The 26,214-nt window shown below is 35.5% G+C and overlaps 3 protein-coding genes across 5 annotated transcripts; all 3 read right to left on the bottom strand.

The window, feature by feature from the left end:
• Positions 1-5,675: 5,675 nt before the first annotated feature.
• Positions 5,676-7,438, bottom strand: AOX2 (alternative oxidase 2). The gene is made up of 4 exons (XM_078995773.1): positions 6,944-7,438; positions 6,592-6,720; positions 5,983-6,471; positions 5,676-5,902 (listed from the first exon to the last, which is right to left on the bottom strand). The coding sequence occupies exons 1-4, from the start codon at positions 7,298-7,300 to the stop codon at positions 5,843-5,845; spliced, it is 1,035 nt and encodes a 344-aa protein (XP_078851899.1). The 5' UTR covers positions 7,301-7,438; the 3' UTR covers positions 5,676-5,842.
• Positions 7,439-9,794: 2,356 nt separating this feature from the next.
• Positions 9,795-12,659, bottom strand: LOC145047494 (ubiquitin carboxyl-terminal hydrolase 4-like). Of its 2 annotated transcripts, none has more exons than XM_078995772.1 (6): positions 12,197-12,659; positions 11,308-11,388; positions 11,045-11,143; positions 10,751-10,930; positions 10,492-10,673; positions 9,795-10,414 (listed from the first exon to the last, which is right to left on the bottom strand). In XM_078995772.1, exons 1-6 carry the CDS (start codon positions 12,311-12,313, stop codon positions 10,000-10,002), a joined length of 1,074 nt encoding a protein of 357 aa, XP_078851898.1. In that variant the 5' UTR covers positions 12,314-12,659; the 3' UTR covers positions 9,795-9,999. The 2 variants fall into 2 exon arrangements, with proteins under 2 accessions (XP_078851898.1, XP_078851897.1); XM_078995771.1 differs by having other exon boundaries at positions 11,308-11,421; positions 12,197-12,658.
• A 9,036-nt stretch (positions 12,660-21,695) lies between these two features.
• LOC144997530 (tobamovirus multiplication protein 1-like) lies at positions 21,696-24,370 on the bottom strand. 2 transcript variants are annotated; one of them, XM_078957428.1, is made up of 10 exons: positions 24,065-24,370; positions 23,299-23,389; positions 23,154-23,206; positions 22,936-23,028; positions 22,732-22,803; positions 22,549-22,667; positions 22,415-22,478; positions 22,283-22,336; positions 22,104-22,181; positions 21,696-22,027 (listed from the first exon to the last, which is right to left on the bottom strand). In XM_078957428.1, exons 1-10 carry the CDS (start codon positions 24,251-24,253, stop codon positions 21,908-21,910), a joined length of 933 nt encoding a protein of 310 aa, XP_078813554.1. In that variant the 5' UTR covers positions 24,254-24,370; the 3' UTR covers positions 21,696-21,907. The 2 variants fall into 2 exon arrangements, with proteins under 2 accessions (XP_078813554.1, XP_078813555.1); XM_078957429.1 differs by having other exon boundaries at positions 21,698-22,031.
• Between the last annotated feature and the right edge of the window lie 1,844 nt (positions 24,371-26,214).

The following is a 26,214-nucleotide window of genomic DNA, read 5'->3' as shown; positions in this document are numbered from 1 at the left end:
TAGTAAGTTTGGAGGCATAGTTCCTTCTGGACCATCTAGAGATTTTGTTGTTGTTAAATTTATTCAAAGTGGTAGACCTTTTGTCAATTACAATAGGTAAATTTACAAGTTTTGTTGTAACGTATTTCATTAATTATCTATTAATTGGTAATATCACAAAAGAATTTTTCTCTTTTGTTGTTTTTTTTTTTTATGGTATTACAGAGGAACAAATTTTGTATGAACTGCAGGTGTGGCATGTTTATTGAAACAAGTTATCACTATGATGCCCTTGATGTATTGGGTATGTCATATAGTCATTTTATATTTGATATTAGATGTAAAACCCATGTATTATATGGGTTAATTAAAAAAATTAAATATAAATATCTAAATATTTAAGAACTTTAGATTTATAAGAAAAAAAAAAAAATAATGAATTATTAAAAATTAGTATATTTTTTATCTTTTAAATTTAAATAAACAATGAGCTTTAATTAGGGAATTTTAAAATGAGAACGTAAATCCATTAATGAAATTGATATTCATTTATTATTATATTTATTATAATTATTACATTAAAGTATTATGTGGAATTTATTAAATAGAAAAACCCATAATAGGACATGTGAAAAAAAATTAATTCAAAATAACTAAAAAATAACATTTGACTAATTAAATGAGAGTGTAACCTATGGCAAAAAAAAAAAACTTTTATTTATTAGAATAGATTAGCATGCAAACACGAATTTAGTATGTAATAAAGATATCATCGGTTATCTAGAATATAAACTTATTAGATGCCAGTTTGTCGCATGATTGATAATCATGCAACAAACTGGCATCTGATAAGTTTATATTCTAGGTAATAGAGGATATTAAAGCTTTAAAATCGTCTGTGTCTTTGTAAAACTTTTTCTTCCATGTATGTATTAAATTTGTTTCTCTCATTTTGTTGATTTCCGATATGGAACCTCTACATTTTTCTTCATTAATCAATCGATGTCTCACACTTCTGATGTCTTCTACTATTACCTTTTCCTTTTCTCTTTCTTAATATGCAGACATGGGTAGATCTCATATCTCCCAATCACGAAGCATTAAAACCCTAACAAGATTTGTTTTTTTATTTGTTTTTTTTCTACTTTTTTCAATCATAACCGTTTTTGGGATATATACCTATTGCTCCATCAAACTTTGGAAAATATTACCTGTTTTGATTTTAATTTCATATTAAAGGAGCAATATGTAACGCCTGTGTTTCCCGGCTAGGCATTAATGATGATGTAATAGTTTAGGTTAGTTTTTGTAACCCATTTTGAAATAATAAGAATGTATTATTTGAGTATTATGTGATTTATGCATAATTGTTGTGACTTAATTCAATTAAGGATAATTTAAGCGTTAAAAACAAAATGTTAGATAAACCCGATATCTATGAAGGAAGTTGTAGTGGTCGTGATGAGGTTTACGAATATATATAGAATGCCGAAATCCGAGCTATAACGAAAAAGTTATGACCTGTCGAAGTTTCGCGACAAAACCGGCACGGCAAGGCATGACGTAAATAGTGAATTTACGTTAGAGTGATATTTAGCCTTAGTGATCTAAAGGGAAGTCGTAGAGTTCGTTAAACTGAGAGCGTGCATAAAAAGAACGTCTAAATCTGACTTCGTATGAGGAAGTTATGATATTTCGAAGTTTCGACTTAGTAGTACACAACCCGAAGTTTGAATTTGAGATCGAGTGACTTTTCGCCGAAACAATCTAAATGAGAATTGAAGATCTCATTGATAGTAGTCCAACGGAAGAAAGACAGACGAAAACAGACGTCAGATGAATAAGTTATGATTTTCTAACGGAGTTTCCTGTCCCGGCCTACTAAAAATAAATAATAAAAATAAACTCAAAATTAGCCGACGGAGTCGAAATAAAAGTTGTAGAGTATAGTCTCACCTACGTGTGGATATAAAGAACGTCGAAAACGGAGCTCGTATGCGAAAGTTACGCAAGTTTGAAGTTTGCTTATTCGAGTTACGCCGAGCGTAATGGAGTACGCCCAGCGTACCCGGAACCGCCTCAGCTACGTCACCTGGCCTCACTCGAGTACCATACGCATGCAGTGACGTCGCATACGCCCAACATACCTAGGATTACGCCCAGTGTAATTGGAGGTTCCAGCCCCTATAAAAGGAAGTCGAGGCTGCCAAGTTCTTTGCTTATTTTCTTTCCTTCTCTCGCGTTTTTACCTCGTTTTGCGTGCAAGAAATATCCGGAAGCCCCGGTATCATTCCCGAGACACGAAGCAAGTCCCGAAGCCCCGAAGATCCCGAGAAGTAGAGTTCCCGAGCCGAAGTTCTGCCCGCGAGAAGCCAATTTTTTTGAAAATCTTCCAGATCTATCGAATAATACTACTTCTACAAGCAGTAGTGTTGCCCGATCATCTTCTGATCAAGTGAGTGTGTATTCTCTTTCATATACTCGATAAAATACAAGTATTGAATGTGTTAGTTATGCGATATAAGTTGTATGTAGCTGCTTTCTGCTAACACACGTATATGAAACATTCTTTTTGAAATATGTGTTATATGATTATATGTTATCTGTTTATTTGGAATGAATATCGAATGTGTATCTTATCAGTTTTTAAAAGTTGCATATGAATGCATATGTATGTTATTATCTACAAAAATGTTGGGTAGAACTTGGGTAGATAGTTGATGTGTGATAAACTGATGAGAGGCCTCGATGTGATTGTGATCTAGTTATTCAGCAGAATATGGATGACGACCATTGATTTTTCTAGACAGTTCAGTGGAACGCTGGCAAGCTAATAACCTGTAGGTGTAATGAACTTGGGTGTTCATTTGCTGTATTCTATTCTTCTCATGGTTGCCTTTAGGACATCTACCGTTGAGGAAACCCTTTTGCAATAATGTCTGTCCCTATGAAAATCCTAGATTAGGTCCCTTATGATAGTTGTTGTTTTAGGGACGTAAAGTGAGGATAACGGGAATAGATGATCGGGTTATTGTTGGTTTCCTCAACACATATCGTTTTCGTTTTCAGTACATCATATTTGTTTGAAATCCTTATATCTTCATTTTCTGTTAATTAACAACTCAAGATTCTCTTTAACTTATATCTTCAACCAAAACTGCCACAACTCTTCAGCTTTTACATTTTGATTTTTCTCTTTAAACCAAGAGTTTCTGCACAACTAAGTAAAGAATATTCAGACATAAGGTTTTCGCCTGCTTTTTTATGTCGGTCATTTGTCTTAATTTTTTCTTTAATTCATTTTGCCAAATACGCTATCATTTTATTATATACTTTTAAACACCATTTATCCAGAGGCGAGGCTACGTTATTGCAATGGGTGTCCATGGACACCCTTAATTTTAAATTTCTTTTATAGGTTATATATTAGATTTGAGGAGGACACCTGTTGGAATCACAAAAAGAACACCCTTGGTAAAAAAAATAAACCAAAAAACAAACCGGAAAGTTCTAATAGTATACCGCTTTGTTAGGAGGGAGTTAACAAAAATAAAACTCATTTATAGAAATTATAATCAGCATTAATCATTCAGTCTTATAATATATAGAAAATATGAAGAAGATGGCATATCACAGGAAAAACAAAATGAAACAAATTATCAAAACACAGAAGCCCTAAAAAACAAAGTTTATATTTTTTTGTTCACTGGTGCCGCCATCGTGTTCCACCACTCTCCGCCGGTCCATCCCTATTCTTTTGTTGATGCGACCGTCGTGCTCAACATCTCTCCTCCGCCTCCGTGCTCAACATCATCTACAGATCTACGTCCATCTCCACCACAATCTGTCCATATCTAATTTTCTGACGACTGGTTGGAAGCTTGTTTCAGTGATGCTCGAGCCTCCACTACCTTCCATCTCTTTTCTTTAAGAGGTTTTACCCTTTTCTCTCTCTCTATATGTTTATTATTCGTATAGTGTTTTCTTAATTCTTTATGTGTATGGGAAGAATATATACCAATTCCAGTAACCCATCAATTCATTGTAGCTCATAGGTCCTATATACTAGAAAGTTGTGTAGCAGTAGCTTTTTGTGGTGTAACACTAGGGGTGACAACTCTTGACCCAACCCGTAACCCGACACGAAAATAAGCGGGTTAGGGTTGAGATTTCTGACCCGCCAACCCGTCAACCCGCCAACCCGTTTATTTAATGGGTTGGGTTGGGTTATCTGTTTGGGTTCGCGGGTCAACCTGCCAACCTGCCTAATATATTTAATTATCTATTTATTTTATTTTTTAACAATCTAACATCATATTATACTATTAGTTTCTATTTATCATATCCTTAAATTTTAATTTGGTATTCGTTCGTAATTTCGTATATTATCAGCCATATGTTTGGGCAATGTGGCATTGTGTTGTGGTCTACTGTTGGGCTTGTGTCTCATGATCCCATCATCCATCTTTGACCTTGACTCCTTGAGTGTTGACTGTTGAGTCCTTGTGCAACCAGGCATTAGGTATTTGTGTGCCTTAATAAAAAAAATCGTTCCTCACCCGCTCTAGTCTCCACATTCACGAACGATCGAACGAAGGATAAAGATTAAGGAGTTAAGGACCGATCTTCGATGGAAGCAACATCACGAACTCACGATTTAATCACTCATCGGGCCAATCGTCACCCGCGCCTCATTCGCTCATTGCTATTCGTACTCACTCTTGTCAGCTTTGACGTTTTCGACCCACCTTCCTTTCTCTTTACGGTAAGTAACAATCTACACTCTACAGTATGTTTGAACAATTGCACTTTTCATGAATGTTTTGATTTTTAGAGTTTTATTTGGATGTTTATGACTTTATGTTTAATGTTTATTTTGGATGTTTATGAATTTATGTTTAATGTTTATGACTTTTAGACTTCATTTTATTTGGATTTTTCAATTTCATCTTAAAATGTGTTGCTTATTAAATGGGTTATACGTGTTGGGTTCGACCCACTGACATGTGAACCCGCCAACCCATATATTTATACAGGTTATATGGGTTGGGTTGGGTTGATGTTTCCAACCCATCAACCCGTTACCCGACAACCCGCCAACCCATATATTATATGGGTTGGGTTGAGTTTCTGAATTTCAACCCGCCAATCCGCCAACCCGTGACCTGCCAACCCGAACCCAACCCAATTGTCAGGCCTATGTAACACACTCTAGATTTTTTTTTTCTAGTTTACCTATAGTGCTTTCAACTAGAGAGCTTTGTATTCTTATATTTTTTACTTTCTTTTTTCATTACAAAATATTATGTGGTTAGGATATTATAATTTATTTAGTTATACTCATATTTTATAATAAGAATCATAAAGTTTAAAATAGTTTTACATATAACATGTCAATGACATTGAAACATTATCACTAAAAATAAATTGGCAACTATTTTTCTACGGATTATTTTCATATACATATAAATTTTTCATGAGCAATTGTAAGAAATTTATTAAAATTAGATTCATTATTATACATACATTAGATGATATTATTAACAACCCGACCCGACAAGCATAAAATTTTAACTTGTTTAAATTGGACACCCTTGAGTTTAAATCCTAGATTCGTAATTGCATTTATCCATACAATAATGATTTGACACTTATTTACAAGTGACATATAAACTTACGTCATACAAGTGTAAAACTATTCCAAACACAAAAACATGATTTCTTTAGAAACATTAGCTTCAGTGGTAACATCCATACTTGAATACAAGTCCAAATTTCTTAGGAATGCTTGTTTGCTCGATTAAAAACAAGAAGGGATTAACACAAATTTTAATTCTATACCTCTGTAACCAAACGGATTTATTTAATGGTAACCCACAGGCGCTGGAGCCTCCCTCAGTTCCTTACCTTGGAAATGGATGTCCTGCAACATTAACAAACTACTGTCAAAATTCATGTTACACAAACATGACCTATGTGTCAAAAAGGTTGCGTCAGACTTACAGAAGCAAAGTGGTTGACATCTCGATGATGAGCTTCATCAGCTCGAATGACAGTTATCACATCTTTCAAGGTTGCATCTTTTGGAAGCCTCCAGTAATCTATAGCAATAGCAGGAGCTGGAACATTCTCAATTGCACCACTTTCAATGTCCCTTAAAAACTCAGTATATGAATGCACAGCTTCTTCTTCAAGATACCCAACAATTCTATGTGCCAGTTTTGGAGATGATATGTATGCAACAAAAAACGCATTGAAGAACACCCCCTGAACTGCTAGAACCAGAAGTCGTTCATACCATTTTGGTTTCACGAGCTCCACCATTGTCATGAGGTGCATCCTCTCGTTCTCAGCTTCTTCAAGCAATGCTTTGATCCAACCACCACTTTGTTGGAATTTCCGTAGAGATCTCAGGTGGAGCAGCATTCCGCCCACCATTCCTGGGACTGCTGCTACAGTTTCAAGCATCATTGCACGGCAACCATATCGCCTCTGAAACATAGATAGATAGATAGATAGATTCAAGTCGAGATGAAGTTGAATTTTGAACTTAGAAGCTTTGGAACGCAGATTGATGCACAGGAGAGAGGGAATAACATGTGGTGTACGTACCTGGAAAAAGACATCGGTTGGAATTCTCAGGAGTTTCACGGTTCTTAAAGCGAATTTATCAAGGAAATTCTTCGGTACATGGTGCTTGCTGAGATCTATCGACAAGTTTGATTCGTAAGTATCCCATGGCTATAAAGAAAGAAACAGAGAGAAACGCAAACATGAATAAGATCATAAACGAAATGGAAATGTCCAGCTTAATATGCATCTCCAACGAGTAAAAATGCGATTGTAAATGCAAATCTGTGATTCAATAGCATGCTGAGATCTCAAATCGCGTATGTGTTCGAAGAATTAAAGCGACGGGTTTAAAAATAATGTCAAAATAAGCAACCGCAAATTTGTTAGTTACCATGAAACAGTTCCACGGCCATTCAGAACCATCATCCCTGGTGATCTTAGATCTCGAAATTCCCCAATAGCTCGCAGGCATAACCTCATCTCCGCCTTCCTTCTTCTCAGTCCCCGCATCACCCTGCTTCAACGATGGCGGCTTCGCCGCAGGTTCTGCAGTGGAGCTCATCATCCTCCTCCACTTAAAGTTTCCGAAATCATCAGCTCGACCAATTACCCCCTGATGAAACGGCCTCAAATTCAGTAGCACCGCTGCGGTCAATTCCGGCGACCGCAACATGTTTTCTCCATGTAAATTCCGGCCATTGTTGATCATACACCTCCTCAAAATCGACATCGTAAGTAATCGATTCATTTTCGAAAGCGTGATCGATGGAAACAGTTAGGGTTTAGGGGGTCGAAGAAATCTGATTCAGTTTTAGATCGTTCTACACTTGTTCTTTCTCTCGGTGTTACTAGAGGAAACCAAATACACTGCCGTGAACAAACGGTTATTATTATATTATGAATGGAAATCTGATTGCATGCTTCGCGGTCTACTGGTTTAAAGATGTAGCACTCGCGCCGCACGCATGTGTGTTGGTACCGTACAACCCATTCATGCATGATGGATAAATAATGTAATTAAGTTGAGAAAATAATTGAAGCAGGTTTGTTTTAGTTCATATGATAATGATAGACTCGAGTTTTAAAATTAAGTGAATTTGTTATTATTATAAAAAAAGTAATTAAATAATAATCTCAAATTTATAAAGTTATTAAATGAGAAAATAGGTTGGGAGTGGAATGACAAGGACACACTTGAGTTACATGCATTTAACCTTACTTTGCCCCCAAGTTTATGGGGGATGCTTGGACATCTGCGTGGTCCATGAAGGGTACACGTGGAAACTTTGTGCCCCTGACTATTAGTTTGTAAATTTGACTGTGATGTGCTTTCAACGAATTGTACGAATTATTTGGAGGGTGTTTACTCTTAAGATCATTTTAACCTTAACATTTTTTTTTACTAAATACAGTATAAAAAGTAGCACACTTCTGTGTTCTTTTATTAAGAAAATAATTTTAAATATAAGTTTTTTTTTTTTTTTTTTTTTTTTCTAAAAACATTTTCATTTGTAAACTTATTATAAAGCTTTTTATTATTTGATTAAGTTTTTACAAAACTTTTTACCATAAGTATTTATTGGTATAAAACGAATTTATTTGGAGTGTATATATATATATATATTAGCATTTTATAATTTTATCTTATATTTTCTTATTTCAAAGCTTTACAAATTATCTATGAGACAAAATATCATAAAATAATTAAAGTGTATAAAAAATTGGAATTAATTATTATATTATTAAAACAATCATTTTATTAAAAAAATTACATTTATATTATATTTTAAATATTAAATCTAAAATAAAACTATATTGTTAGATTAACATGAGATATATAAACTCAGACTTAGAGTAATTAAAACAAAATAAAATAATATGAATATTATCAAACTTGATATTAGTGAATTGTAATTTGATGTTATATTATTCATGACACCAATTTTGATATTATATATGAGCCTGAATTCGAAAAGTTTGAAGCCAAAATTGGTGTGAACACCAAAATTGATTTTGTAAGTTGTCATGCGACTATTATATTTCTTTTGTATTGTAAGATCGTTGGATATATGCATTATGTCTATAGTGTTGTGTTGATATGGTAGAATTTGCACGAGCAAAGCATATACATCATCCTTGGGTGGTGTGGAAGTGTTGTGGCGTGGTTGGGGTCACACCTCACAACGCAAGAAACCTTCTTCATCTTCTCCAATGTATAAAATTTCATGCATAGAATACAAATATTGGTTTGGTGATATAGAGTCGTGAGTACACCCTTAAGTAAGTGGTGCTAATGTTGTGTAGTAGCATTTTTGGTGTGATGGTTTGGTATGTATACTTTATGGTCTAAGTTTTTGTTGTAAGAGTCTTATGTGGCCACTCATCATCCAATTGAACACCACCCTCTGCTTAGGTGATGTTCATTTGAAGTGGTGACGTGTGTTGTTGGTAAGACCCTCTTATACTTTTTTTTTTTTTATTCTCCTATTTTCTATCTTTCTATCTATATATCTATTTCTCTCATATTATTTTTATATTAAAAAGTTAAGAATGTTTTGGCATGTTGGAGTTTGGGAAAGGCTTTCATTCTTTGTTGACTTCTAATGATAAAAGACGATAGACCAATCTCTTAGTCTCTAACTAATTTTGTCTATCTAGTAGCTACTCTTTGCTTTAGTGAGTTAAGTGAAATGAAAGTTGATTTTGCTCTTTTTTTCATGTTAATGGAAAAATATAGAAAAAATAGATAACAATAGAGGGACATATGTAACCAAATGGATCAAGATAGTATTAATCCACCTTGAACTTTTTGATGGTGGATTGGGTACTCGTTAAGTTATAAATTATTATGTTAGCTTTACATTTTAATAAACATTTTTATTAATAAAAAACGATCAAAATATTTATTAAGAAAGCATATATCTATATACTACCATTAGCTGTAAAGCTTGTTGATGTTATACAGTTTCATGTACTAAAAAACCAAACTTGTTATTTTAATACTTTAATGTAGAAAACGAGTTACATCTTACAACAAACAAACAAAAAAAAAAAGGTTGGACTAAACACGTAATTGATATAAGTTTAAACACCAGAAAATGTATTGCAAGACTTGCTTACACAAACGCACATCAAACATAAAAATAATAAGGTTTTTCCAACCCAAACCCAAGCCATTATGATTAATTATTATCAGCGATGATGATAAGCAGGGTTTTAAAGTCTCAAGTACATAATACATATAAAAAAGAAAACAAGCAAGTAGCTTTATTGTGTCACTAACAACAGATGAAGTCAAATATCAGCAGCAGCAGCATATATCAACTGTACATCAAACCCATCCATCCTCTCATCCTCATCTAACCCAAAATGTTCTATACCATTACCATATCACAATAAAAACACAAAAAAAAAAAAAAAAAAAAAAAAAAAAAAAGATCGATTAATTCAGCAGGAGGTGATGTTATTATTTCCAGCAAGGCTCTCATAAAACAGAATGTATCCATGGTCAGTGTTGCTTGCATACTCCTGAGCCGAACCAAATGAAGTCTGAACCGCTGACTCATCAATCATCTCCACATTCTCATCATCAAAAAACAGCCAATGGTTATGGCTTTTCACCAGACTCACATAATGCCCGTGGTTGGGCCCACTGCCAACATGGACCACCACCGCAAACAAAGAGTACTCACAGTCAGCATCTTCCATTGTGTTCGTTAGCTTCAGCTCAAGTGGAAACACAACACGGTATGACAGCTTCTTGTACCTTCCCAGCTGCTCCATGTACTTGAATCGCTTCAAATGTATCACTAAAATATGCGGCTGCTTCTTGATCTTCATCCTCTTTTGTGCTTCCTGTAAACTGTGGGCCCCCACAAAACATTAATAACACTTCCTTCATTAAAAAAAAAAATTGAAAAAGAAAGTAGAAAAAGAAACCTGCAGCACTTATCGCAGAAAAACTTATCCTCAGCATTTAAAGTCTCGGTGGAACTGAAGTTTTTTAAGCAACTTGTAATGGAACTGTTTTGCTCAATATCAAGGCTCAGATCCAAGAATGTCTCGTCTCTTGCAGTTACAGTCTCACATCTTAAACACTTTGTTTCATTTGTGAGTATGCCCTGAAATTGGAAAATTTTAATATTGGTAAGTAAAATGAAATATTAATTGTTGAAATATAATAATGAAATGAATATACCTGAAAGTTTTTGTGAACCCATGTAACCAAGGGCTCCTTTCTAACACCATTGGCTTGAGGCATATGTATACCATTGGGAATCTTTTCAGGAGGTGATGAATGTTCTTTTGTACCTTTTGTTTCTTTCTCTAGTATATCAACTAGTTCGTTTAACAAGAAGTTTAAAAATTCATGTGCATCCTACACAAAACTCAAATCATCATCATCATCATCATCACTGATATTTGAAAATTTAAGTATAAATGGATTTTAATGTTTCATATTTCATATTATATTATATATATAATATCATACCTGATGCATGTAACCACGGAAAAGTTCGTTTTCTTTCTTCACTCTTTGTACAAAGCGTTTTGGAGCAATAACACCTGTTTTCTTCTTTTGTGTGCTAATCTAATATAAATCATGAGGAAAATAAAATGCGACTTTAAAAAAAAAAACATATATGGAATGGTTACAAGTATGGTAAAGGCCGATTGTGTGGAGGAATATAAAGTGATTTAAGAGAAAAGAACTACTATTAACTACTAAGGTTATTTACAGGTGAAAATGTGTACCTGTGTAAACAGTTCTGCCAAACATGTAAGGAGATTTTCTTCTACATCTGGATTTTTAACCTTCTCATAATATTCGAGTAGCTGTTCACGAAATGGAACACAAAAATATAGAGCCTGAAAGATATGATTTAAGAAAAAGATATATAAAATAGTTCAGGTCAAACTTTGAGTGAAGTTATAACAAGCAACATGAATTTCTAGGCTTTTTCAATATCTTCAAGAAGGACTACTACTAAGGTAAAAAGAGATGGCAGTTCAATTGAAGGCCAAAAATATGACTATTTATGCATTTGCACTTTTACAGAGCCAAGTTTATAGCATGGTTTATAACATACATTTTGTTGAAAGCAAAAAAAAGAGAGAGAAAAAAAAAGTATGTAGTGGGAGAGAATGAAAATAAGGTTGCAAATTAGCATGTGTAAAGAACAGATCTATAAATTCTATTCCATTGATGTAGCTTTTGAATCGAATCATAATTCTGCCATTTGACAAGATGCTTCAAGTACCATTCCTGGTACCCCTTTCTTTAAAACTACAAGACATCCAAAGAACTGAAGAAAATGCTTCCCAAACCAAATAATTATCAAGAAATATCTTTTAACCATATATAAACTCAAGACGTTAAATCTGAAAACTGCAGAAACTGGCCCAAAATGAAGTCAAAATATGCATTTCTCGTGTTAAATTGATCGAAAGAAGATACTCTAACACATCGGGTCAACTGAACTAAAGTTTAGCAAGTTATATAGATAAAGTTTAACTCCAGACGCCACTAGAAATATTAAGTTAATCTTTCTATAACCACTCGAGTAAATAAACCAATAAGATCGTATTCATTAAAACAAACCCTACCAAATCAAAATAAGAAAAAAAGGAAATCGGATGGAACCTGGAGGACGCTGTTACAGTAGCAAGTGTTACCGAAGTTTTCTAGTCCGAAATATCGTTCGCCTTCAGGAAATTGGTCTCCTAGAGCTTTCTCGAGCTTTGACCCCGCTGCGCCCATGAGACCATCCACCAAATACCAGAATTCCTCTATTTCTTTCCCTCTCTATTATATCTATCGTAACCCCTTCAATCAAACCTAGAAAACTTTGGTAAAATATTGCAATTGTAGAGAAATTCGTTATGGATTGAAATGCTATTGCCTAGGGTTCTTCAGATAACATACAAACACGCTGGAAAATAGATTTTCTGTGCAATCGGTTAGGGTTTATATTAGAAAACGGACATTTCAAAGAGAAAGCGTGAAGAATCCGAAACAGTTTGATCGGGTTTCTTTATTTTATCAAACACTCTCTCTGCCCCCTTTGATTCTTTCCAAGTTGACTCCCCTCATGGTTGCTTGTGGTGCATATAAAACTAAATTAAATGTGTAATATATAATAATTGAAAACAAAATGAAAAAAAAAAAAAAGTAAAATTGATTAACCTTAAAGTGATAATCGATCTGTGTTATTGTATCCATTTAACATGTTTATAATCACGTTAAAACTCGTAAAAGCCACGGTTGGTTGATATTTTTTAAATAGAACTAAAATTTTGATTGTATAATAAAATAAAATATCATTAGTTCAGGACTAAATTGCAAAAATGGTGCCCGTGTAATGCATTTTTTTGAGGTTTTAGTTTAAACCCTGACTTTTTTGGATTGGTAGTTCTTTTGAGCTACTTTGCTTGCGGTTTTGGTTCCTATCCAAACTAAAAAGACTATTATACCCTTAATGAATTTATTTTTCATTTTTCTTTCACTTTTTAATAATAATATTATTATTAAATATAAAAGTGGGCCCACTTATCCACCCCACCTCTCTCTCTCTCTCTCTCTCTCTCTCTCTCTCTCATTTTTCTTTCATTTTTCTTTGTTTGTGCAATGGAGTATGTTGTCGCGCCAAGCATGACCTTTTTATGCCATGCATGTTCCTGTTACGCCAAGGTGGTAATCTTGCTCTAACCTAGAAGTTCTTGCGCCACACTTGAAGCCTGTTGCGCCATCCATACACTTGTTGCACCATCATGGCAAAAGCTGGACCATATTGGTTCATTATGAGTCAAGTATGCTATGAAGTCCTATATGATGCTCAAGATTGTTCAAGGATGCTCAGAAGTTGGTATTGCTAAAGGATTACACCATGTTGTGCCACCAAGATGGATGTTGGGCCATTAGTGTTCATGATGCTCCACTTGTATATCATGATGCTCCACTATGGCACAAGATGCTCCATCATGTGGGTTGTTGATGCTCATGAGTTGTATGCCATGGATAAATATTTCAAAAAATGATGCATGTCAAATTGTGATTGGTTGACACCTTTCATGGGACTATGGGCCAATGGGCTTGGGTCATTAGGGTTTTAGGTCTGATTCCTCAAGTATAAATAGGGATGCATGCTAGATCATTTTGTATCTTGAATTCTAGAGTGATAGGCGAATCTCTGTGTAATTGTACTTGTAGCCTCTGTTTGAGAACTCTGAAATAAAATAATACTTCCCTCCTTCCCATGGACATAGGTCACCTTGACCGAACCACGTAAATATTGTGTCCCGTATGCTTATAGTCTTGCTAGTTATCCGCTTTTCTTCCTAATAAGCAGTATCAGAGTTGTGATTTGTATTCCTGTGATTGAAGATGTCTACTCATAAGTTTGATTTTGAGAAATTCAGTGGTTTAAATGACTTCACATTGTGGAAGGTGAAGATGAAGGCTCTTTTGGTTCAACAAGGGTGTGCAGCAACACTGGAAGGAGAGGCAAAACTACCAAAGGACATCGCAGCTGAGAAAAAGGTGGACATTCTGACGAAGGAACATAGTATCATTCTATTGAGCTTAAAAAATGAAGTACTGAGGGAAGTCGTGGATCACAACTGCTTCTGGGCTTTGGGATAAACTTTTTGATAAGTACGATAACAACTTACTGATGAACAAGTTGTATCAGAAGCAAATGTTGTACACTATCAGATTGTCTGAAAGTACCCAAGTGAAAGATCATCTAGATAACTTCAATCACATCATCTTGGATCTATAAAGGGTTGATGTGAAGATTAAAGATGAAGATCAGGCGCTTATTCTCTTATGTTCTCTTCCGAACTCATATGAGAATTTTGTCGATACCATGCTCTTTGGTAGGACAACGATCAATGTTAATGATGTGAAGGACTCTTTGATGTACAAGGAACTGAAAAGAAAAGTTTCAGTTGGAGAAGAGGTGTCCAACTCTGTTTTGTTCACAGGGAGAGGAATGGCATAAGAGAGGAAGGGGGAAACAGAGGGATATCATATTAAAAATCGAAGTCTAAAGGTTCACCGAACGCGAAATGTTATAACTTTAAGGAGAATAGACACAGTTCAAAAGTGAATCAACTAGCAGTAAAACTGTTGTTGTGGTTCAAGAAAGTTTTGATGAAGGGGATGATGTATTGACTGTGAGTATATCAAGTTCTATTGATGCTTGGGTCTGGGATTCTGGAGCATCCTATCACATGATGTATAATCGTGATTGGTTCGACTCCTTCAAAGAGTGGGATGGCACAATCAAGATGGGTGATGAGTGGGTTAGTAATATCAAAGGTAGTGGCACAGTGCAGATTAAGATGCATAAATGCATGGTTAGGAAGTTAGATTGCTAGTATGTTCCAGAACTTTGGAAGAATTTAATTTCTCTTGGCATGTTGGCTAAGAATGGGACAAGGTACGTTGGTGAAGGTGATTGGATCAAAGTGACCAAAGGTTCTTTTGTTATAATGAAAAGGGAAGATGAATCATGGAGGGATCTATATCCTAAGAAGGTAGTAAAGTTATAGGAATGGTGGCTATCTCCCAATCCTTGAATGAAGGTGATGAAAAGACAGAGTTGTGGCAACGTAGGTTGGGGCACATGAGTGAGAAGGGCATGTCAAATCAAAGTAAACAAAGAATTCTTGGTGGAGATGCTACTGGAAAGATAAAGTTTTGTGAAGCTTGCGTTAAGGGAAAGCATCGCAAAGTGAAGTTCGGTACCAATCAACACACAAGCAAGGAAATCCTGGAGTATGTTCACTCATATATGTGGGGTCGTGTACTAGTGAAGTCTCAAGGAGGATGTTCCTACTTTGTGACGTTCATTGATGACTATTCAAGGAAAGTTTGGTTGTACTTTATGAAGACCAAAGATAAGGTGTTTGAGAAAAGGATTGAGGAGTGGAAGACCATGGTTGAGAAAAGGATTGGAAAACAGGTCAAGACTATGAGGACTGACATCTGACAATGGGTTGGAATTCAGCAATGCTCCATTTGATAATTTCTACAAGGCAAAAGGTATAGTAAGGCACTGCACTGTACGACACACACCACAAAAAATGGAGTGGCAGAACGGATGAACCAAACACTCATTCAACATGCTAGGTGCATGCAAATATTTTCTAACTTATACAAACAATTATGGGCGGAAGCAGTTAACACTACTTGCTATCTGGTGAACAAATCACCATCAACTGTAATAGACTTGAAGACTCCTCAAGAGGTATGGTCCGGGAAACCTTATGACTATTCTGGTTTACGTATATTTGGATGCCCCACATATGATGATGTGAATGATGGTAAACTTGAGCCAAGGGCAATGAAGTGCATATTTCTAGGATATGTGATAGGAGTAAAAGGTTATCAACTGTGGTGTACAGAAGAAGGAAGAACTCCTAAATTTACAAGCAGGGAATAAAGATTAGGGTGCTAGCCAAAAAATGGAGTTTGAGTTTCAAACTCCATACAAAGTTTTGATAAGTGACAGAGAGCAATGCAGCGGTAAACAACATGGACAAGATGAAACCCAAGAGCAACCCATGGGATCTTCGTCCAATGGTGCTGATACCGGGAAGGATGATGGGTCTGAATCTATAGCAAAGAGAAGATAAAAGAGGGTCATTCGACAACTTGATAGATATGTGGGATGTGTGAATTTAGGTGAACTTGACTCCATTGCTTTTACTTTAGCAATTGGAGAAGACAATGACACTGAGGAGCCTTAATCGTATAAAGAGGCTGTGGCAAGTAAATAAGTAAATGACTGGTTGATGGCCATTAATGAAGAAATGCAATCTTTAGAGAAGAATGAAACATGGGATCTTGTTCAATTACCAAAGAGAGCAAAGTCAGTTGGATGCAAATGGATCTTTAAGAAGAAGGAAGGGATACTAAGAGTTGAACTGGATAGATTCAAAGCAAGGTTGGTGGTGAAAGGGTTTTATCCGAAAGAAGATTGATTATCACGGGGTGTTCTCACCGGTCGTGAAGCACAAGAAAATTCGGGTTCTTTTGGCCATGGCGAGTACATTATTTGGCTCCTACTCAAATGTTGTTGCAAGTCTTATGTATGTTATGGTCTATACTAGGCCTTATTTGGCTCATGCAGTTAGTGTGGTTAGCAGGTTTATGAGTAATCTAGGGAAAACTCATTAGGAAGTTGTAAAGTGGATATTATGATACTTAAAGGGATCGACGAATGTTTGCTTGGTGTATGGAGCTAATATGAATAGTGACTTGGTAGGATATTCTGACTCTGATTATGGTGGTGATTTGTTGAAGTGCAGGTCACAGACGTGCTACATATTCACTTTGTTCATATGTACCATCAGTTGGAAGTCAACGTTACAAGATACCGTTGCTTTGTCTACAACTGAATCCAAGTAAATGTCCATGACAAAAGGAATAAAGGAGGAGAAATACTTGCAAAGGCTTATTAAGAGTCTTGGTCTGAAGGTGTAGAATCCTGTCTTGTATTTTGATAGTCCAAGTGCTTTGAGTCTTGCTAAGAACCATGTGTATAATGTGAAGACAAAGCACATTGATGTCATACTGAATTTCATTTGGGATATTCTGGAAGGAGACAAGTTTTCAATACCGAAGATTAATAGCAAGGTCAACCTAGCAGATATGTTGACAAAGTTATTCCCTACTGAGAAGTTCAAGCTTTGCTTGGACTTTGACTGATGTTCATAGGAGGTAGGTCTCTTCGGGGATGAATGGCAGGAATGGAGAGGAAGTTCTTGTTCGAGGTGGAGTTCAGAGGATGATCAAGTCAAGATAGAGATTGTTAAATGTGACTCGAGCATTTAGATCATGTTCATGGAGCATTTCGATAACTTGGAACTAAGTGGAGCACTTGGGGTTCATGTAGTATACGACAAAGGAATGGATCATCTGATAAAGGAATGGATCGTATGACAAAGGAACGAATCATACAGAAGGGGGTTTGGAGCACCTGGAAGAGGTTTGGAGCATTTGGGGTGAGATGGTATCACACACAGTTAACGTGGAAACACGAAGGGTGACAGACTAAGGTCTCATAACACAAGGTAAATAGGATTACCAACCATAATCATTGAGTATTTTTATGTTTACATCATATTTGAAACAATATTACATTTTAGTTCCTTACTACATATTCTAGTACATAACTAGAGCAATAAACATAAATCATTGTGGCATATTAAAGACTTCAACTGGCTCACTGACCATTTCCTGAAAAGCATGCAAAAACGAGGGTCAATTATAAAATAGTTGGTGAGTTCACAGGTTTATAAAGGTACATCATTTCAGTAAGAAAATATAGATCTGTTCCACAAAAGTTCCATCTCAAAATGAGTGTTGAATGCTAAAGCACTCCATTCACAACCAAGCCTAACGACCGTTCTTGCCCCATTGCATCATGTATATGGTTCCCATGATGTCAGTTCATGGAAATATGCACTCGCGGTTCTCAGCGAGTGCGGGCCATCTACCCCAAATAGCGTTATCTATAAGATCGTCGACTCGAATACGAGTTAATAGGTTGTAGTTCGGTTCTCGAGGACATAACATACAAAGTACATAACAAGTTCATATTAAGAGTTCATAATACAATTTCTTAAAAGCATATCGTTCCAAGTACATCAAGTTCATAAAACAATATCGTTCCAAATTCATTAAGCTCATAAAACAAGGCTCAACAAGTTCACAAAATAGAGTTCAATAAGTTCATAAAACAGAGTTCCACAAGTTAACAAAATAGTATGGGTAGCTCATAAAATAGTAGCATGCTTTCCACCCCAAACATGAAAACAATAAAAGGGGGTTGTGAATAATCACTAGGGAGAGTTTGTGGTTCGAGCTTCGTTGTTCGGTGTTGTAGAGATCAATTTCTACTAGTGTTATATGGAAAAAATCGTTTCTAGTGAGATACAATTCACTAAATCATTATCTAAGAATCTCCCCTTGTAGTGGATGTTGACAATGTCCTTGGGGGATTTAAATCATTCCTTAAAGGTATCTCATGTGGGAGATATGGGTTGAGAGCTCAACACATTTTGGATGCTCTTTGTGGAGAAAGTTCAGCTATAGCTAAATACCTCCTACGTGCTATTACATTTGTGGTTAATCTATGGCTAGAGGGAAGATCCCCTTCGAGTTTGGCATTATTTGTTGCCTCTGCTCCTCTCACGCCACTCTTAAAACCTGACAATGGAATATGACCTATTGTAGTAGGCACTATATGGAGACATTTGGTTTCCAAGTTGGATATGAAAGGTGTTGGTAAAGAAATGGCTAAGTATCTCAATGATTTTCATTTTGGGATCGCGGTGTCCGGTGGCGCTGAGGCCATATTATATAGCGCTAATAGGTTGTTGAGTGAGCGCCACAATGACGGGTCTCTTTCCATGATTACCGTGAACTTATCCAATGCCTTTAACCTTGTCGACAGATTAGCATTACTTCATGAGACCAGATTAAGGTGTCTTATATATTTATGGGTAGAATTCCAATATGGTCAAGCAGCTAGGTTGTATCTAGGCGACACATATATTTGGTTCACTACTGGGGTCCATCAAGGAGACCCCTTAGGACCACTTCTCTGTGCCCTTGTGTTGCACCCGCTCTTGCATAATATTATAGATAATTGCAAGCTTCTTCTCTATGCATGGTATCTTGATGATGGCACACTTATTGGAGATTCGAATGAGGTGGTCAAAGCGTTGGACATCATTAAGGTGATTGGCCCAAAATTGGGCCTTAAGCTGAATATCAAGAAAACCGAGCTCTTTTGGCCCTCATGTGATGGTAGGAAGCTACGTGAGCTATTCCCGGTTGGCATTGGGAGGCCGCCTTTGGGGGTGAAACTTCTTGGGGGAGTTGTTAGTAGTGATGTTAGTTTCATTAACAACTTAGCCATAAAGAGAGCCAAAAACACTGTGAATTTAATGCGCCTTCCTACATAACTATCCGACCTACAGAGTGAGCTTCTTCTGCTTCGGTCTTGTATGGGTATTGCTAAACTTTTCTTTGGGCTGAGGGCATGTCAACCCGTTCACATGGAGGAGGCGTCATTATTCTTTGACAATGCGTTGCGCGAGACGATTGAGGACATTGTGGTTTGTGGTGACCCTTTCTTTGGCGACATACAGTGACATTAGGTTTGGTAGTTTGGGTTTATAATCAGCAGTAAAGGCTACCTCATATGCTTTTGTTGCCTCAAGGGCTCAGTTTTGGATATTTCAAGACAACATCTTATGGGATAGAGGCATATATGGTATGTATTATGATTATGATTGTGTATTGGATTCTCTTCGTAACAAGCCGGATATTGACCTTATCAGTTTTAATACTAAATACACCGCCCCCTTAAATCCCATAATACACTGGCGAGTTCCCTTTTTTCGTAAAATTTTCCAAGATATGGAAGTGTATCTTGACATGACGATTTGACAAAAAACGGTTTTCTAGTGCTTACATGCATCACATGCTCAAGATTTTCTTCTAGCTATCCCTATAGATGGGTTTGGCCAATATATGTCTCCTATGGAGTATCGTACTATCCTCAAATATCGACTTATGATTCCAATATTCCCAGCTGACGAGATATGTCTGGTGTGTCGCAAGACATGTTTGGACTCTTTTAGAGAGCATGCAGTTCACTGTAAAGAACTCACGTGTTCAAATACATGCATGATATGGTCATGAATATACTTTTTGACATATTTAAGCGTGCCTGAGTTTCCGCCAAGAAAGAGGCACCTGCGAATTTAATTTATTGACTAACCCGACAAAAGGAAGGTCAACCCTTAGACCGGATGACATTTTGATTTTTGGATGGGTTGGAGGGAAACATGCGTGTGTGGACCTTATAGAGGTATCCCCTCTCGTGGGCTCGAGGGGCAGGGGTTTCACAAAGGGATAGACTGCTTTAAAAGTTGCTACAGACAAAATCACCAAACATGAGAAATCGTGCATGGAAAATCAACATGTGTTCATACCATTTGCATTTGATACGTTTGGTTTTATCGCGCGGATGCGGTGGAGCTTCTTAATAGCGTATAACGGATCATGCATAACAATGTTATATCCCCTAGATCTATGGATGTAGCCTTCAAAAATATTAGTTTTACCATACAAAAAGGCTTACTGACACAACTTGTTTCCTGTTTATCATTTCACTCGTTGTACGATGATAATTAAACCACAAGATTAAATGGAGATAAACAATAAAAGTTCTATCGATACAGAATGGAAACTCTCTGAAAGGACCACAATTTAAATCCTATTTAGCAACCCTATTTATAGATTGATTATCAGACATAAAACTCTACTAATCTTAAATCCAAATAAATATCAACCAAATTTATAGACCGATGATAGACATAAAATTCTAATAGACAAGACCCATCCAATTTTAAGCCCAAATAAATATCAACCAATCACAAGACGTGATGCTGTTAAGAACACCTTTGACATTCTTGAAGTTCCAACTCATCCCTACGCTATAACGTCTTGGCCATGCTGGAGCGCATTTTGCTTGCCTCCACTGCATCTGGCCAAAAACTCCGGCCCTAATCCAATTGCTCCCATGTGTTACCAAATGCTCCAAAAGACCGTTAGGTTCGTCAATTTTTAAATCCTATTTTAGCGTCTGGTTGAAAAGAATCCACGTATACTATGGTTAGTGAAAGCAAAAGAGCCCCGTTCCGAGAAATTTAATATGTGGGTTAAAAAAAAAGCTATCAACTCATAAAGATAAGGTGTAGCTTCATAAAGGTAAGGTCATGTAGCTGTCTAGAGACTTGACTGAAATTTTGAAGACCAATAAATATTTACGTCTCCCTGTTCACTTTCACTTTTACAAATTTGTTTTCTCTAGAAATTAGAGAGGGAGAGTGTAGGTGAGGATAGGATTGTAATTTGTACTGCTTTATGATTTCTGTAAAGTAACATCTCTTTTCTTTTCATTAATTGATTGTAGATGTTGGTTGTTGACAAAAATTTATCCCAATCATAAACAAAATTATTTGTTATTCTAGTTTTGACAAAAATTTGTCCCATTTATAATACACTCAAGTCTTCAATATTTTTTCAGCCAAAAAAAAAAAAAAAAACGTTTGATGCAAACTTTAAACACAAAAGCATTCACATTTGACAACAAAATAAAATGAGCTTTAATATTTTGTTGCTAACAAACATACACAACGACAAGTTCCTTCTATAAATCCGATTCCCGGATTTTTATTCACAGGAGAAAGAGACACATTTACACCAAAGGCTATGAAAAGGATATACAAGATTGGAGTGCGAGTGCCATTAACAAAACTTGGTGCCACGTCAGCTTTGATCCTTCCAACTGTCCACCTCATCATTTAATCGGATGGTACTGATCTGATACTCTCCTTGGTGGCAGCTTTCGCAAGATGAAAAGAACAAGAGCAGCTGGCAAAATCTCGACTACCTACATACATAAAAACAAGCTGAGGAGGGCATTTACGTCTTTTTACCTGGTCCCACGTGTTGATAAACTTACCATGTAGTATGCAAAATCAAGGATAGGGTGATTCAAAACGTGCATGTCAGCATTTTGGTCAAATGCAGCGATTGCAACCTATTTCAATAAAAACCAATCAGCTCATTGCTTGTAAATAAATAATAAATAATAAATAATGGAAACTTGGGTTTATATGAATTATATGTATGTAAACATACCATCACACATCTTATTAAAAAACACGTGCAACAAATCCCAGTCACAAATCCCACCTGTCAAAAACCCACATGCATATATATAAGGCTACAAAAGGAAATTTTAATTCAAGATAGTAAATTTAAAGATGTAACCTCGTGCAACTTCTTTTGGCGTCCTCTAGATTCAATTGGAAACCTCCTTAGCATTACAAACAACCTATGACAATGTGAAATAAATGATATAATAATAAAAATAATAAAAATAATCATCTATAACAAATAACTACCTTCCACCATATACAATGAACCCTACAGCAGCACCAAGTGAGATAACTGAAAAGAACAGCTCAGCAATTTCCACAGCAGCAGCAGTTTTGCTGAATCTCATATACATCCAGATGCATATCTAAAACTCATCATCAAATGTCATAAAGAATTCGAAAATACCCTTGAAAGTATTTTTACCCTACCTGAAGGACATACACAATTCCGTTTATAATGAAGTATGCAGGTCTGAGTTTATCAGTTGGAAGACTTCTTGCCTGAAATTTGCATCACATTAACAAAAAGGTATATGTAATATCAAATATCAACTATAAATATGAAGATAAAACGATGTCATTTGTGAAATGTAAAAAAAAAAAAGTATAGGAAACATGGAAGGAATTGAATACCTGGTGGTAAATCTCAGCCCAGAATAATACAAGTAATGTGTAAGTTGAGAAAAACAAAAGGCCAGGAAGATCCAACAGTATCATGTCTAATACCTGTAAATTTACATCATGATAATAGCATCATTCTTTTATAGCTATAATTGGGTAGATTTTTCAGGGTATAATTTGTAATAGGAAGAGAAGATAAAGGTGGACGAAGATACAGAATATGAACTTACTTTTGGTTTTGTGTGGAAAACCCTCCAGTAGAATCCAAATTGAACAGCTCTCACTGAAAAAAAAAAAAAAAAAAAGGCAGAGAAATATACAAACTTGCAAAACATTAGTCATTCAGAAATGTAAGAAAATGAGTAGCAACCTTACATCCATTGACCACAAAATTCATCAAGTGGAAAACCTTTTGTGTTGTCCAACCATATTCAGGTACTCTCATTTGAATTCGAACAAGTTGCACCTGCATATTCAGTATAAATGTATAATCATTCACTTTTGATGCGTAATAATTTGTTTTTGTACATTTTTTGTTTGAAATTTTATGTTTTCAGGTGTGAATTCTGGAACAACATTGAATTAAAAATGAATAAACATTAGAAACCACCAAAAGAGTTTAGACACTCTAACCCTAATATCAAGGTAGAAATTATGAACTCACTGTGTCCAGATTCTAATCATAACTTTACGAATAGATATGGGGTACTAGTACTACCCCCTCCGATTTTTTAAAGTATCAAACAGCTTTGAATCTAAAGGTATTCCTAATTCAGATTGCAGGAGCAATGATCGCACAGAAAACAGCCACGAATCATAACACATAACGCCTCAATCAAGAAGAATTGTTAGAAAATCGTTTTATCTAGTTAGGTCGGAAAAATTCGCCTGTTAAATTTTATTTCTGTTTTGAAATTAGAGATAAAATTCCATTCCTATTCGGATTTCTTCTCAAACTACAAATTAAGTAACATTCCTAGTCCTTTTCTGAATCGAAATTCCTATATTACATGTTAATTTACAAGAGTCAATACGATAAAAGTCGAAAGGAATCTCTAATTTTAGAACCAAGGAGTAAAAATCACTTAATCGAATCTATCAATTTCATTCCAACTCGAGATCTAACAATCAGAGAACATACCAGAGCAATCAGAGAGACGAGTGCATAAGCAGCACAGAGAGCGTAGAACACGCCTTCCTGCCATTTCTGGGATCCGTCAACCCCATTCCACCATTCATTCAACAGGTTAATGTCCCCTGTGAAGCTCTGTGTATCTGCTATATATTTGAACCATATGAGACCCTTCATACTGGGAGATGACGATGCCATTGACGATTCCAATTAATCTCGTTCAAGGAGTGGAGAAGAACAAGAAGGATATTAGCGTAGCTCCACATCGATGATAAAGCCGGAGGAGAGGGACAGGTGGCGGAGGAACGGAGTGAACACGTTAGAAGATTGATGTCTACGATCACACGTGCCACTAATATAATATAGTTCAGTTTCATGTCATTACGATATAAATTAAGAAATAATTACACAAAATTATTATGTGATCATTATATATTATATGGGTTAATTAAAAAAAATAAATATAAATATTTAAATATTTAAGAATTTTAAATTATAAAAAAATAATAAATTATTAAAATTGATTTTTTTTTTATCTTTTAAATTTAAATAAATAAATAAAATAAACTAACATACTTTAATTTAGAAAGTTTAAAATAAGAATATAAGTTCATTAATTAAATTGATATTTATTTATTATTATATTTATTATAATGATAACGTTAAAGTATTATGTAAAATTTATCAAAATAAAAAACCTTATAAAATGATATGTAAAAAAAAATTAATTCAAAATAAACACAAAATAACATTTAACAAATTAAATAAAAGTTTGACATATCATAAAAAAAAACCTTTATTTATTAGAATAGACGTATCTTTTTGATTTCTCAAAATAGACGCAATTGGGACAATTATAAAAACATCTCTTTGATGTAATTCTTTCAAAAACTTGTAATTCTTTCAAAAACTCCTAATTCATTTTGGCCAACACCTTCCCCTTAAAACCCAATTTAATATAGAAAACACCTTAACATTCTTACCATGATTCTATATATACATATTATATCTCGAATTTACCAGAACATAAACATGCATTACATTATGTTTGTTCTACGTTGTGTTTGACATCGGTTGTCTTGATATTTAAAAAAAATTATCCTTTGTTTGGATGTTATATATTAATTTGTATTTGTTCTTTGAATATTATTGTAATGTTTTTTTTTGTTGGTTTGATAATGGTAGTTGTAATTTGCATGTTTTTTTTGTTTGTAATTTTAATTTTCATTAAACATCATGATTTTTTTAATGTTGCTGCATTTGTAAATACTTATAATGTAACGACCCAAATTTTATAAAGATTTTTTTTTTTCATTTTTAATTAATAAACACACTTGCATAAACCATGAAATTCCAATATAATTGTTTTAAAATCCACATTCATTACAACTTGTTTAAATCATCAGAGTGTACCAAAACGTATTAGTGGAAGAGAGATAGAGTGTACGCCATATCATCACGCCTTGCCCTTGCTCATGGGCTCAGATGTACCTGAAACAAATCTGCAAACGGTAAGCTTGAAAGTTTAGTGAGTTCCCCAGAGCACACCCACATACAAACACGTACAACATATCATACTAGCTAATCAACTATACAGAACACATAAGCCATGCATAACAACACATAAGGAAGCCCTGGAAACCCTCCAGGGTCTTACTTCGGGAGCTATGGGAACCCCCACATGGTCTTAGCCCAATGCCTCGGGAACCCACCGGGGTCTTTGACCTAGGATGCCAAGGAAACCCTCCACGGTCTTATACCTAAGTGCCTCGGGAACCCCTGAGGTCTTTGACTTAGGATGTCGTAGAAACCCTCCACGGTCTTATACTTACGTGCCCCGGGAACCCCCGAGGTCTTCCATACACGATACACAGAAACAACCAGCACATTGCATATCAAATAATCCAAATAGCATATACATAACAATTAATGGGCCGACCTTGGTACCTTTGACCCATTGGTATGGTGAGGAGACTCACCTCTATCAGCTAAATACAAAAGCTGCTCTCCTAACAGTCCGAAACTCCCGAGCTGAATAATAATATTAATCAATGTTAGGACCTTAGATTAGTCAAAGGAAAGCTCAAACTCTAAACCCATCCATGAGGCCCAATTATCCTTCCCTTGCTAATGGGCCCAAAATCCAAGTCCAAAAATTA

Source organism: Lactuca saligna, chromosome 5 (assembly GCF_052625555.1).
Source record: "Lactuca saligna cultivar CGN05327 chromosome 5, ASM5262555v1, whole genome shotgun sequence".
Taxonomy (NCBI): Eukaryota; Viridiplantae; Streptophyta; class Magnoliopsida; order Asterales; family Asteraceae; genus Lactuca; species Lactuca saligna.
The sequence above is the reverse complement of the archived record's forward strand: the minus strand, read 5'-3'. Positions and strand labels throughout refer to the sequence as shown.

Coding starts and splice junctions, on each gene's coding strand:
- AOX2 (XM_078995773.1), bottom strand. CDS start 7,300: ATGAATCGATTACTTACGATGTCGATTTTGAGGAGGTGTATGATCAAC. Junction 6,472..6,591: donor CAACCGATGTCTTTTTCCAG/GTACGTACACCA, acceptor TCTATGTTTCAG/AGGCGATATGGTTGCCGTGC. Junction 5,903..5,982: donor ATGTCAACCACTTTGCTTCT/GTAAGTCTGACG, acceptor TTAATGTTGCAG/GACATCCATTTCCAAGGTAA.
- LOC145047494 (XM_078995771.1), bottom strand. CDS start 12,313: ATGGGCGCAGCGGGGTCAAAGCTCGAGAAAGCTCTAGGAGACCAATTT. Junction 10,931..11,044: donor TCCGTGGTTACATGCATCAG/GTATGATATTAT, acceptor AGTTTTGTGTAG/GATGCACATGAATTTTTAAA. Junction 10,674..10,750: donor GGGTTCACAAAAACTTTCAG/GTATATTCATTT, acceptor TTCCAATTTCAG/GGCATACTCACAAATGAAAC.
- LOC144997530 (XM_078957428.1), bottom strand. CDS start 24,253: ATGGCATCGTCATCTCCCAGTATGAAGGGTCTCATATGGTTCAAATAT. Junction 23,207..23,298: donor GAATTTTGTGGTCAATGGAT/GTAAGGTTGCTA, acceptor TTTTTTTTTCAG/TGAGAGCTGTTCAATTTGGA. Junction 22,028..22,103: donor TTGATTTTGCATACTACATG/GTAAGTTTATCA, acceptor GTATGTAGGTAG/TCGAGATTTTGCCAGCTGCT.